Below are 14,282 nucleotides of genomic sequence, written 5' to 3' on the forward strand. Positions count from 1 at the left end.
AACCTATCATTTTCATCTACAAGATTTTTGAGCATACATTTATGTTCCTTAGAGTCAATAAAGGTCTCTATCTTGTCTAGTCCGATTTTATAAGCGATGGAAGTCTCTTCTGAGGACATTATGGATTCACACTCAACGATGACCTCATCCTCCTTAAATTCAAGGAAGGGTAAGATCATCTTGTGAATCTTTTTCCCTATTTCACAATTTAAGTGCAAATGAGTAATATTCGTATATAAACGTTTAGCAATCAAGCAAAAAACATTCCGTTGTTTCAAAAACTTTAAATTGTCTCGTTTCAAATAAATAATCACATCCCTAGCCCTAGTTAACTCCGTCTCCTTCAGCTCAATCCACATCCTTCTCTCCTCACTCTTCGAAGACACCCTGCTGAGTTGGTCAGTTAGGTTAGAGTTCGCTAAGCGAGTTTGCATGAGACTACCACTTAAGTTAGAAAATTTAAATTTTAGTTCATTTAATTCTTCTTCATAATTTGTTACGGGAACTTTAAGTGATTCAAGGATGGATTGTACCTTTTTGATCAGCCGATCACAGTCGTTGATCCTCTCACTCACGGGCTTGGCTGCAAAGCACTTGTCCTCAGTCAGGTTCGGCTCCTTATGCTCACCTTCGGTTGGTCTTCCAGCGGTAACCATCAAACATTTCCCAATCGAATCAGTATCTCTCGCCACGTAAGCTCTTCCATGTGTGGGTTTTCTCACTTCTTCATCCTCAGAATCGGTTGACCGGACTTCAACGCCACCGAACTCATCTTCATCCACATTTTCCTGCACAATCAGGGCATTCATTGAACTATTAGTTACCTTCTTTTTCTTTATTTCTTCCAACTTTCGCATATAATACGCCTCATCATCTTCACCGTCCCTTTTCTCAGCCATCTTCCTTAACATGCAATCTTTGGCAAAATGGTTCTTGCCATGACAATAATTGCAGTCGAATCCAGAGTCTCCAACAAGCTTGCTTTCTCTCTTGTCGTCATCCTTTTGAGATGTATTCTTCGTTTCTTCTTTCACCTTCTCAGAGATGTAACTTCCTTGCCAGTTTCGGTTCTTATTGACATGGAACTTCTTTCGTGCAAACTTCTTTGGGTTGGTGACCATCATTGCATATTCCTCGCCAGTAAGGTCACACTCAGACATATCTGAATCCTCCTCTTCTTCTGCAACACTTTTGCCTTTTGAGACAAGGGCCAGCGATCCCACACCTGAAACTATTTTCGCCTCCTTGGTTACCACGCTTTCATGGGATTTAAGAATACCCACCAGTTTCGCTAGCGAATATGATTTAAACTGTTCATGAGCTTTCACTGTTGAAACCACTGCCATCCATTCTGGTCTTAAACCATTCATGAAGGTCACCTTTTGCTCAATCAATTTTCTTTCAATACCATGCTTGATCATCTTGCTAAGGAGATGATTGAAACGATCGAAGGTTTGTATCAGTTTCTCTTCAGGTTTCTGTTCGAAAGCTCCAAATTCTGACAGCAACAAGGTTTGGATCGAGTGTTCTAGATCCTCATCGGTTGAGTACAGTTCTTTTAACCTATCCCATATTTCTTTAGCGGTCGTGCATGAACCGACTAAACGAAAAGTGTCAGATTGCAATGCAAATCTGATCATTCTCATGGCTTTCACGTTACATAACAGCTTATCCTTCTCATCCTTTAGAATCTTCTCTCCGTCCGCCAAAAGCTGATTGTATTCTTTTTGAGTCTTCACTGTCCTGTTCGTTCCAGGAAGAACAAACGGCCCGATTGTGATAGCTTCCCAGATGAGATAACCATTATCTTCAGATCCAACTACGTAATCTTCAAAGTGATGCGCCCACACTTCATAGTCTTGAGTGTAAAGAATGGGAACCCTTGTGGTTGATCCAATGCTGTTGGAGATGTTGATGGGATTAGTTTGAGAATCGTCGTGAGACATGATGAGCCTTTACTTGGAACTGCTAGAATCAGACCTGTAAACTTGAGATTAGGGTTTTATCAAACACAAGAGTTACCGTCGACAGGAAGAAGACGGCTTCTTTATATTCAATAAAAGTAGAAACCCTATAGAATTCTTCAAACATAAGGAATGTGTATTGATTACACAGTCTCCTGCTCTGATACCAATTGTTAGAACAAAGTTCTAGTAGGATCGATTAATTCTAAGCAGAAAAGCAATAAACAACGTAATGAAGAACACATGAATGGTTTAACTGATGTCGAATGATTAAACTTTAACACCTCAGAAGAGCTCGATTAAGAACTTCGACTGTAGAGGTGTTTAGGGTTACAGAGCAATAATGATAATAATCACGAACATATCTAAGGCATACATGTATGCACTATATATAGCTTAACCCTAATTAATAATGACGGATGGACAGGCCCAATCCGGATATACAAAACAAAGCCCATGACGCAACACTAAATACCCAACAGGGGGAGTTAAGAAGCTTAAATATGGCTCAAAACCCTCAAATTAGGGTTTGGGTTCTGATCGCGTACGCCCAACGTACTCCTCGTACGCCCAACGTACGCGACTTAACCCAAAACTGTCCTAACTTCAAACTGTCGTTATTTCTTCGTTCCAACTCCTTTTCGATGTTCTTTATATCCACGGAGAGGTGTTGAAGAGCCCCACAACATTATCTAAAAATTTTGGACTAAAAACTTCTCGAACAAAAATCCATATTTCATGCAAGAACCCGACCTATGACTTTTCCCTTTTTACCCTTTCGGCCCAACACAATTCAATGGTTAAATCTCTTAATTTATCATTATCTCATTCCACAAGGACTAAAATTTGCCTCCTTAAGACCCAAGCCTTACATAATCGACTTTAAGAATATGATATTTAAAATAAATTTAAGAACACATTAGCATAAATTGAAAAAACATGTTGCTTGTCCATTTTTTCCTTAAAACGTGCTCACGCTCATACATATTTAATGAGCATCTAAATGAAAATTGTGTTTGAGATATTTGCATAATGATCACCCCTATTTTGACCTTTTTATAGCATTTGATATTATTTGATGGATGCATGAAATGGTTTTCATGGTTCTAAAAAAATGCTTACATGAACAAACATATATATATATATATATATATATATATAACTTTGACAAAATTACAAAAATGGTTCATATGCTTCTTAAAATTATGTGGTTTTGATCCAAAAAGTTTTGGTGGTGCATAAGTGGTACAATTTTGGATCTTTTTAGTGATTTTGGTCCCTATCAACTTGAAAAGACTATTATGCCCTTATAATTTATTTTTCCATTTTTTAAATGCTATAATGCTTTAATTAATTTAATTTACATTTTTTAACTTAAAAAAATAAAATAAATAAATAACCCTCCCCCTTCCATCTTTATCATAACTCTTAGAACCCCACCAGCGCTACCTTAATCACCGAACTTTGTCGACAACCGTCGATCTCGTCGGAAAAACATGATCGACCGAGTTCATCCGGTTTGCCACCATGACCACCTTAAAACCATCAAAGTTGTCCCTATGCACACCACCTTCACCAGCGTCGTCACTTACCTACACCACCGATCACCGCCACTACCCATTGGAGTTCATTGTATCGAGATACAAATCTAGATCAATAAGACCAAGGCCAACGCCACCGAAAGGGGAATGAATGGAGATGCTATGGTTATCTCCGCCATATTCATGCCTGAAATGAAGCTAGGGTTTTCTGACGACGATGTTAGATTTGAGGTCACCTTTCAGATTTGGTCACCCGTGATGGAGATGAGTGTTAACAGGTAAATGCATTTGATGCGTTCTTTGGCAAAGTACAAATCGACAGAGTGCAGATTGACGATGCAAATCGGAAACTTTAGAGTGCTCGACGATGATGCAGATGTGTGGTGATGCTAAGGGATATACAAGCAATGGCGGCTCTCCAGGGAAGGAGGCAGACGAAGGTGGTGGTGGCGAGTGGTTTAGACCGATAACACTTGGGCGGAGGTTCGTCTGATGGTTGTAGGCGGCACAGGTGGTGACGAAGGGGAAGGCTACGACGTCGTTTCTATCTCTACCAAAACCACCAAATCTGCACTTTTCCACTGAACTGTCGCCATCATTAACCTCCGTATGCCCCGATTTTAAACCATCAGGCCTTTTTTCGCCGTCGAAGTTAGGGTAAGTCGTCGTATGTGTATCTTGATGTTGACTGTTGGTGATACCCTTGGACTGTCGGAGGAGGGGGGAGAGAGAGAGAGAGAGAGAGAGAGAGAGAGAGAGAGAGAGAGAGAAGAGAGAGAGAGTGAGTGAGAGAAAGAAAGAGAGAGAGTGTATGTGTGTGTGTTTGTGTAACACCCCGATTACTGGATATGGGACTTGATGATTTTGTGCAAGTTGAAGGGCCTACTCGACGAGGTGGTTGGCCCAACTCGTCGTGTAGGAGTTGATATGGACGCGCGAGTTATGAAGCCTACTCGTCGAGTTGGAGAGCTGGACTCGACGAGTTGAGGTTGTTTAGAGAAAACCCTAATTATTCGGGTTTGCACCCTATTTAAAGGACTTTAACTCCTTTACCCCACCTCCCTCATCACCCTATCACGTCCAGAGAGAAACCCTAGTGAGCTAGCCCATATTTTGAGTGCATGAAGCCAAAAGTGTGCATTCTTGGAGGAAGCTTGAAGAGTGAAGAGCTTGAAACAAGAATGAGTCTTTAGATCCAGCATTCATACGGTTGTAGCATCTATTTGGAGGTAAAAAGTCTTTACCTTGGCTTTCCATTCCTTAGATCTCTTCTTATGTGAGTTTATGGGCTTTTTGGTGCAAAATGAGGGCCATTCTCGAGTTAAGCTTGCCCAGAGGGTATGAGTTTCAGATCTGGACTTCTCTAGGTCCCATGTACATAAAGCTTCAAGCTTTATGAAGCTTTGACTCGTCTTCATGTCCTAAACCCCTTCTTGAACTTAGTTTTGAGTGATTTAGCCTTGTGAGGCTTTGCATGATCGTAAAGTTATCAAATTTACGTGGTAACTTCATCCTAGGAGGTTGGATATGGAGTTTGGAACATTGAAATCGACTGAAATGAGTTTAATGAAAAAGGACTGAGGAACTCGACGAGTTGGGCATCCAACTCGACGAGTTGAGTTGGGTTTTCCCGTTTCTGGATTCAAAGTGAACTCAACGAGTTGATGGGACAACTCGACGAGTAGTTAGAGTTTTTCCTCGGCCTTCTGGACCCTGCATGGACTCGACGAGTTGGCTAGCGACTCAGTGAGTTGACTCGGGTTTTCATGGTTCTGAGTACTGAGGACTCGACGAGTTCATGAGCTGCACTCGACGAGTTGAGTCAACATGGACTGTTGACTTGAGTATGGACTTCCGTTGACTTTTAGGGTTGGGTCAAGTTGTGGTCTTTGGAGAACATGGAGGGGTAAAATGGTCTTTCACCCTTTTTGGAGATTTAGTAGAGGAGTTAGCTTAACATTTTATATAATTGTTAAGTAGAGATGATTGTGATATGTGTAGGCGGATCTAGACCAGCAGTTCGAGTGCGGGATATATTGCTTTACTCTGCGAGGTGAGTCTTCTCACTATAATTACCTGAGTGGTAATACTGTGTGACCGGAGGGTCTTATTTGAGTTATCGATTGGAGGGTCCTATGTGCTTATATTGAGTTATGTGATATTATGCATTTTGTCTTTGTGATATATGCTATATTATTCTGTGCCTTACTGAGTTAGGACCGGAGGGTCCATCCGAGTTGTGAGACCTGAGGGTCTTCACTGAGATACAGGACTGGAACGTCCAACCCGAGCTGTGAGACCGGAGGGTCTTCACTGAGACACATGACCGGAGGGTCCACTCTGAGCTATAGCCATGAGAGGCTTATTATTTGTGTATGTGGTATTTTGGGGAACTCACTAAGTTTCGTGCTTACAGTGTTGTGTGAAGTGTGTTTCAGGTACCTTTCAGGATCGCGGGAAGGCGTCGACATGATTGTACACACCAGCTGGAGATTATGTTTTAAGGATTCTGGGATATTGTTAAACATTTTGTTGTCTGGTGTTTTGAACAACTTATAAATATTATTTTGAGAAATGTGAAATTGTGTTTTGTGAGGTTTTAAAAATGAAAATTTTATTCGAAAAATCAGAGCGTTACAAAGAGTGAGAGAGAGAGAGAGAGAGAGAGATAGAGAGAGAGAGAGAGTGGGTTTTTTTGGACTTTTCGAGGCATATCCGACAAGTGGTGGTGGTGTTCCGATGACAATGGTTTTCCGACAGCTAGTGGTGTCCAACAGGCGACAATAGTCCGACAAGTAATGGTGTCCCATAGCAATAAAAAGAGAGATAAAGAGATGCTCATCGAAAATAAGGAAGAAAGAAAGAGGGTGGGTGGATTAGTGAGAGGTTGGGTGTGATATTTCTTTTTTGTTTTTTTAATTAAAATAATAAGAAAATAATTAAAAAAAATTATTAGTGAATGACATATTCGTCATTTTAGATAGGATATAGACCAAAACCATAAAAAAAAATATGAACCATAAAGACCAACCATATAAGATATTTAGAATTGGACCATTTATTGATATCAAAACCACATAATTTTTTACGAGAAACATTTTTACGGATAATTTTTTTTACAATAAACATTTTTACGGTTATAACTTTATCGGTGAAATAACCCAATTAATAACGTAGAAGAACTTAAATTAAAAAATCGTGGATGTGAATGTATTGAACCTACCCTTTGACTATTTGATGAAATCCTTAATAAGGGGGGATTTTGAATAATTTGATACTAAATCTATGTGGTTGAATTTTCCCCAAATTGTATATTGAAGCAATATATGTTATAATATTACTTTTGTTATGTTTAGCATTTAAAATATAAAAGTTATGGATTATTTTAATATTTATTAATGATTAAATAATTATTTTAGGAGCAATGATTAACCAGGGTTAAAAACCTGCTACGGCACTCCAAACCCCAAAAAATTTCTCTTAAAAATAAAAAGATTTCCACCGAAATTGACAACTTTAAACCACTTTTCCCTTCAATTAAATAGCACTAAAACATTCCCACTTTACAAAATTCCTTCTTTTGCATTTCCATGTTTATCATTTTCGCTACTATGTGATTCTTTGATCTTTCTTTTTCATAAAAAAGTAAAAAAAAGTAGTATATTTCTTGAAGCAGTGCTGCCAGTCTGCCACCAAACCTGTCTTTGAATCCAAGTTTACTAAACTGGGGTTTGCTTCAATCTTTATAGCTTCACCTACTAAGATTTTTCTACCGATTTCCTTTCCGGATTCGCCAAACGATTCAGAGATTTGAAACCCTTTGAGTCTGCTTACTTGAAAAAGATTCTTCATCGACCGCTGTTCTCCAAAATCTTGATTTTCTCTTTCCATCTTGTTCCCGAATCTTCTTATTTCATGGGTTTTCATGTAATTTCTTGGACACTCCTGCTTTGACGAGTTCATAGTGTTCTAGAGAGAGAAAGTTGCAAGTGATAGAGAGATTAAGATGAAACGATCGATTCCATTAAAACTTTTTTTGATTACTTTCGGACTGTTTCTAGCTACTACCGATGCTGGTCAACCAATTGAAGGTACATATATCTCATTTAATTTGTAGTTTCGCATAGATCTTGAACAAATTCAACTCTGGAATCACGAAAATCATGATCTTTTAAACCTTTATGATCCCGAATGATGATAATCTTAGCAATGTAGTCAGAAATTCGATTAGGGTTTGTAAGATTTCTTGAATTTTGCAGTTCATGCTCTCGCAATGTTTAAAGAAGCCATATTTGATGACCCATTATTGGTTTTATCAAGCTGGAATGTTCTAGATTCAGATCCTTGTAACTGGGTTGGTGTTTCTTGTTCCGGAAATCAAGTCACAAAGTTGTAAGGAATTTTCTTTGACTTTTTTCTGTATTATTTCACATTTTGACTCCACTTCAAATAATCTTTTGCGAGTGTAAACAAGAATTAGTAATCTCATTTGACACTCATTTCCCATGAACAAAATTGAAGGTTGACTTAATTTATGAAATTGTTTGACTCTCTGATAATGACAATTTTTGGAACTATTATGACCTAAATCAATAACATCAAGAAACTGCTGTAAAATATCTTTCTACAGGAACATTTCTGGCTCATCTATAAAGGGGTTTATTGCTCGGGAACTTTTTCAGCTTTCAGCCTTACAAGAACTGTATGTTCTCTTTCAACATCTTATTTTACCTTCAAGAGTGTAATAAGAAGGGAAAATTACCAGAAAAACCAATATTTTGTGGGTAATTTTGTTGTTTAACCGCTTATACTAAATCTTTTTAATCAAACCATAAAAAGGTTAAGACTTAAGACATTACTAATGAAACCTGATATAACATGTCAAAATGAATTATTAGTTGTTAAACCACAAAACTGCCCAAAATATTATGGTTTTTCTTTTTCCTTCTGTAACATACCATAATAAAACCAGAAATTTATCATGATATGGTTACATTTGTAGGATTTTACATGGCAACAAGCTCATTGGTTCAATACCCAAAGAAATTGGATCCCTAAAGAACCTGAAAATTTTGGATTTGGGGATGAACCAGATATCTGGACCGATTCCTCATGAGATTGGGAATTTGGTTAACATTGTAAAAATGTAAGCCTACTTTCAATGATTTGGTTGAATTTAGAGGCGTTTTTGTTCAGTTTTTTATACAAATTTGTATTGGTTCAGAAACCTGCAGTCAAATGGGTTGACTGGTCAACTGCCTTCAGAGCTTGGGAATCTTAAGTACCTTCAAGAACTTCGGTTGGACAGAAATAAGTTGAGAGGATCTGTTCCAGGTGGCAATTCTTCAAGCATTGTTTCAAACACCCAAGGAATGTAAGTGTAGATCAAATCATCCTTGTTTCTTTTTTTATTCTCCATTAAGTGCTTTATGGGTAAATGATGGAAAATGATGGCCCACTTGGTGGAAAGGAATGAAAAAGTAAATGATGACGAATTTGTATAAAGTTATGACTTAATGAGGAAAGCCTAATTTCTCCTGACTTTCTATATTAAGTCATTCTTTTTTGCATTAAGTCAAAAAGAAACACTCATATATACCTTACAAGATTAAGTCATGTCCTCATTAATCATACACACTTGATTTGATGATTATTTTGGTTCAGGTTTGCTTCAAATGTGACAAGATTAGGTTTTTGTCGTTCGAATTCCTTAAAAGTTGCAGATTTCTCGTACAATTTTCTTATTGGGAGCATACCTAAGTGCTTGGGGTATCTTCCTAGGTATATATGTCATCCTTTTTTTGTGTACATCATTGCATCATTGCATACTCTTATTTTCTTTTTTTATTCTTGTAGGACAAGCTTTCAAGGGAATTGCCTACCCATTAAAGATATCAAGCAACGAACTTCTGAACAATGTGGTAAAGTTTTATACAAGAAAAAGCATCCTACTTTCATTTATTTGTGTATATACAACATCCTACTTTCAAGTCCTTCTATTGTAGCATTGTACTTTGAAATCTTTTCTTATGAACACATTATACTTCGGAAAATCTATTCAATTTTAACATTTTACTTTCGATTTTTTATTACTACAACCTTGTCCTTTTAAAAATCTACCCAATTACATCTAGATGACATTGCTATAATTGGGTATAATAAGCAAATCAATGAAGACATGAAAGTAGAATGCTATAATAAGCAAATCATTGAAAGTATGTTGCTATTTCTTGCATCTAATTAAAATCATCCGTTTAGGTTCTCCTCCTCAAGCTCAAACTCGTAATACTGGAGAGATGAAGCGCCATCCTACTACAGATGAAAGCAACCAACAAACTTCTGCTTCAAAACCAGTGTGGCTTCTAGCTCTAGAAGTATCAACTGGAGTAACCGTTGGTTTGCTCTTTCTTGTTGCTATTTTTACAACTATTCATAGATGCAAAAACAAACCTTCGATTATCATCCCTTGGAAGAAATCAAGAAGTGATAGAGACCATATGGCAATGTATACAGGTGAGGAGGGTATTTACGTCTTTTGCTCCATTGACATCAGTCTCAGTCCAAGTCCAGTACATGCCAAACATAGTACAACCTGTTCTGTTCTGTTCTGTACTGTCCTGTTATGTCATGTCTTGTCTTGTCCAGTGTAACAAAATGGGGCTTTGATGAAAAAAGATTGGGCTACTGCCAACTATTTTTTTTCCCACAAAACACCATTGTTTATAAAAATGCTATCACAAGGTAAGCAACTGGAACTTTGTGTTCACAAAATACCATTATTTCAAACAAAAACAAATAGTTGGTAACCCATTTGGTGTTTTGTAAACAAAGAAATAGTTTGTTACCCAAAAAGATTAAAAGCAAAAAAATGTTTGAATTCATGTTTATTTGATTGATTATATGTAGATCCGAATGTGTTGAAAGATGTGATGAGATACAATCGACATGAACTTGAAGTAGCATGTGAAGATTTTAGCAACATTATCGGTTCCTCATCAGATAGTTTGGTTTACAAAGGGACCATGAAAGGTGGGCCCGAAATTGCAGTGATATCACTTTGCATCAAAGAAGAGCATTGGACTGGCTATCTTGAGCTCTATTATCAGAAAGAGGTAAAGCAGATAACAAGAACTAAAAATCCTTTAAAGTAAATCCGAAATTGAATCATTTTGTGTAAATAGATAAATCTTTTTTATCCTAAATCTTTATCTCATTCTGTTTTGGTTAAATTCTTGGAAATTGTTCAGGTAGCAGATTTAGCAAGACTAAATCATGAGAACACAGGGAAACTGCTGGGCTATTGTATAGAAAGCACTCCATTTACAAGAATGTTAGTCTTTGAATATGCATCAAATGGGACGTTATATGAGCACCTCCATTGTAAGTCCCCCCCTTCCTCCTCTCTCCTTGGGGCAATATTATCTCATTAGCTAAAGCATTGTGGTGTTATTTACTTTAGATGAAGAAGGATGCCAACTAAGCTGGACTAGAAGAATGAAGATTGTTATAGGCATTGCAAAAGGCCTAAAGTATCTTCACACAGAAATTGAACCACCATTTACTATATCCGAGTTAAATTCTAGTGCAGTATATCTCACGGAAGACTTTTCGCCTAAGGTATAATCTCTTGTGTGGTTTGGTCTTATGTATCATAAAGACTAAAGTGCCATTTTTTTAATAATTTTTTTATATACAATGTGAATCTTTATTAACAGGTTGGTGTTTTAGTATCATAAAGTTTTAACCTTTCTGAGGTCTTGTGTTTTTCTAGTATCATAAAAGTGCCCTTTTTGATGAATCTTGATACACGATTCGTTTTTCTAGTATCATAAAGTTTCAATCTTTAGAGAGTCTTATGTTTTTCTAGTATCATAAAGTGCCATTTTCTATATAAATCTTGATATACAATGTGATTCTCTATCAAGAGGCCAGTATTTTCTAGTATTATGAACTTTCAATCTTTAAGGGGTCTTATGTTTTTCTAGCATCATAAAGTGCCCTTTTTGATAAATCTTGATACACGATAGGCTTCTCTATTAAGGGGTCGTTTTTCTAGTATCATATTCAATCTTTAAAGGGTCTTGTGTTTTTCTATTATCATAAAGTGGGGTTTTTTTTATAAATCTTGATATACAATGTGATTCTTTGTTGAGGCGTTGGTTCTCCTAGTATCTTAAAGTTACAATGTTTAAGATGTCTTATGTTTTTCTAGTTCTATAAAGTGCCATTTTTTTTGTAATTCTTGATATATGATGTGACTCTTTATCTAGGGGTCCGTATTTCTAGTTTTATAAATCTTGATATATGATAATGATTCTTTATTAAGGGGTTGTTCTTCTAGTATCTTAAAGTTCCAATCTTCAAAGGGTCTTATGTATTTCTGTTATCATAAAGTGCCATTTTTTATATAAATCTTGATATACGATGTGATTCTTTATTAAGGATCGGTCTTTCTAGTATCATAAAGTTTCAATTTTTATGAGATCTTATGTTTTTCTAGCATCATAAAGTACCAAAATTATAAAATCTTGCTCCATTGACATTGGTTCCCATTCAATCCAATGCACACCAAACGCAATACAAAGTTGTCATGTCATGTCATGTCCTGTGTAACAAATGAAGCCAAAAGGATTTTAAGAAGATATTGACTTCTGTTTTTCTTGAACTTTTGTAGCTTGTTGATTTTGAAAGCTGGAAATCGATTCTTACAAGATCAGAAAATAACTCGCGTTGTATTAGCAATGAGGGTGCTATTTGTGTTCTTCCAAGTTCTTTGGAAGGAAGACAGTTAGATATCCAAGGCAACATTTATGCTTTTGGTGTTCTTTTGTTGGAAATAATCAGTGGGCGCCCACCACTTTGCAAGGATAAAGGATGCTTAGTAGATTGGGTAACAACTCTCTCTTACTTGAAACTTTGTACTTTATGCATACAATGTTGTACATATTTCTTGAACTAAAACTTGATAAGATGATAGAATATTAATATTTAATGGGTAATCTTGTAATTTGGTTGACAGGCTAAAGATTATCTTGAAAGACCAGAAGAAATGGCTTCTGTTGTTGATCCTGCTCTGAAACATTTCAGAGATGAAGATTTAAAGGTGATATGTGAAGTGGTTTCAATTTGCATTCATTTAAGGCCTCGAGATCAAGTCTCAATGCAAGATTTGTGTGCAATCTTGGAAAGCAAAATTGACACTTCGGTTTCTTCAGAGCTCAAGGCATCTTCTTTAGCTTGGGCTGAGCTGGCACTTTCTTCATGATCCAAATTATATAATAAAAACCTAACAAAATGTAAATTAAAGATGTATACGTATGTGATTAAAGATTGTTGCTTGATGAGTTTTATGTAAATTTTGGTGTAATGTAAGAGTATAGAGTGAGTTTTATTGCTGACAAAACTTCTTGTCTTTGTTGTATAACAGTTTTTAGTTTTGAAGTTCTGAGATGGATGAGGAGTTTATGAAGCTTTTGTTGGTTATTCTTTATTTTAATTCATATTGAAACCTTGAAATCGTTAATTGTTAAAAAGTAATTAAGAATTAATTATTATTTTATGAAGAAAATAAATGAAAGCGGTATGTTTTATTCCTGGTCTTTATTGATGTCATGAATCCTGCCGATAAAAGTATAAAGACCATACACGATCCGATATTCACGGGTAGTAAAACACAAGTGTGAATATAGTTGGTAGCGAGTCAAATTGAGTCGACTTGGTGAGTCTTGATGAGTTGACATATTGAAATTAACTTCTTTCAACCGCTTTGTCATGCTCCTATCTATTAATAAAAGACTGATAAATATCATCTTGTTAATATTGTATATGTGAAATGTCTTGAAGATGGCCATGGTGTTGAGAATGTCCATGATATAGACATTATCCTTATCTTTAGCCATGAATTTTGATATTAGGATATAACGTTGTCAAGATTCAAAACTGTATTTTCAAAGAGTTATTTAATATTTAAAGTCGTAAAACACAAAAACATAATTTAAACAAATGTTACAATTGTATCCGCTTCATTGGGATGACAACATTCAATTGGATTTAATTTTAACAAATAGTGAAAGAAATATAATAATATGAGTTATGAGGTTATCATATCCACACGTAAACATAGAACAATCCCTTTAGCTATGGGCTACAAGGACATACAACATGTTTACAAATAATTTTTTATATATAAAAAGCAAAAGAAAAGAAATTTTTGGGATGCTAAAAGTACCCCAAACGCCCCTTTATAGTTCCGCTAGTGCTCCAGTGTTCAAATATTGAGGTATGCAACATACTTCAGTGTCTTAACATATCATCAAAATACAGAACATTCGTATATATCCTTGCAAAAGCAGAAAGCTGCAATAGATAGCCGAAAACCTATTTTTAATGGTCTAATTTTGTTGTATTTACCGAAATAACCACCGATTTCGACTTAGCATTTAGGATGTAACATGAAGAAAATTTTCGGATACCAAAATGTATTTTTTTTTCTCAAATGTTGAATATATTCATGAAAAATATTTTTTATTTGAATTGTCAAAGCATAAAATTAATACGAAATAATGTTAAAATTTTATCCGCAACAAATTTTTGGATATAACAGTTGTTTTCATAATTTAAAAAAAAAAGCAATTTATTTACTTTAAAATTTTTAGTCATCCTACGGTCACTATAATGTCTCAAAGTTTAAAGTAATCATTAAATTACTTAACAACCTTGCGTAGTGTAATTACATAAATACCCCTGAATTCAAACACCCCTTGGATTTGGATCAACG

At 36.0% G+C, this 14,282-nt stretch overlaps 1 protein-coding gene across 1 annotated transcript; it reads left to right on the plus strand.

Moving 5' to 3' along the window:
- Positions 1-7,055: 7,055 nt before the first annotated feature.
- LOC145119785 (putative LRR receptor-like serine/threonine-protein kinase At1g63430) lies at positions 7,056-12,974 on the plus strand. Its single transcript, XM_079055518.1, has 13 exons — positions 7,056-7,596; positions 7,765-7,897; positions 8,136-8,207; positions 8,508-8,651; positions 8,730-8,879; positions 9,170-9,286; positions 9,362-9,426; positions 9,764-10,018; positions 10,412-10,617; positions 10,753-10,885; positions 10,965-11,122; positions 12,180-12,395; positions 12,525-12,974. The coding sequence occupies exons 1-13, from the start codon at positions 7,512-7,514 to the stop codon at positions 12,768-12,770; spliced, it is 1,980 nt and encodes a 659-aa protein (XP_078911644.1). The 5' UTR covers positions 7,056-7,511; the 3' UTR covers positions 12,771-12,974.
- Positions 12,975-14,282: the final 1,308 nt, after the last annotated feature.

Source organism: Lactuca virosa, chromosome 6, assembly GCF_052849685.1.
Source record: "Lactuca virosa cultivar CGN04683 chromosome 6, Lactuca_virosa_CGN04683_v6, whole genome shotgun sequence".
In the NCBI taxonomy this organism is placed as follows: domain Eukaryota; kingdom Viridiplantae; phylum Streptophyta; class Magnoliopsida; order Asterales; family Asteraceae; genus Lactuca; species Lactuca virosa.

Coding starts and splice junctions, on each gene's coding strand:
- LOC145119785 (XM_079055518.1), top strand. CDS start 7,512: ATGAAACGATCGATTCCATTAAAACTTTTTTTGATTACTTTCGGACTG. Junction 7,597..7,764: donor TGCTGGTCAACCAATTGAAG/GTACATATATCT, acceptor TGAATTTTGCAG/TTCATGCTCTCGCAATGTTT. Junction 10,618..10,752: donor AGCTCTATTATCAGAAAGAG/GTAAAGCAGATA, acceptor GAAATTGTTCAG/GTAGCAGATTTAGCAAGACT.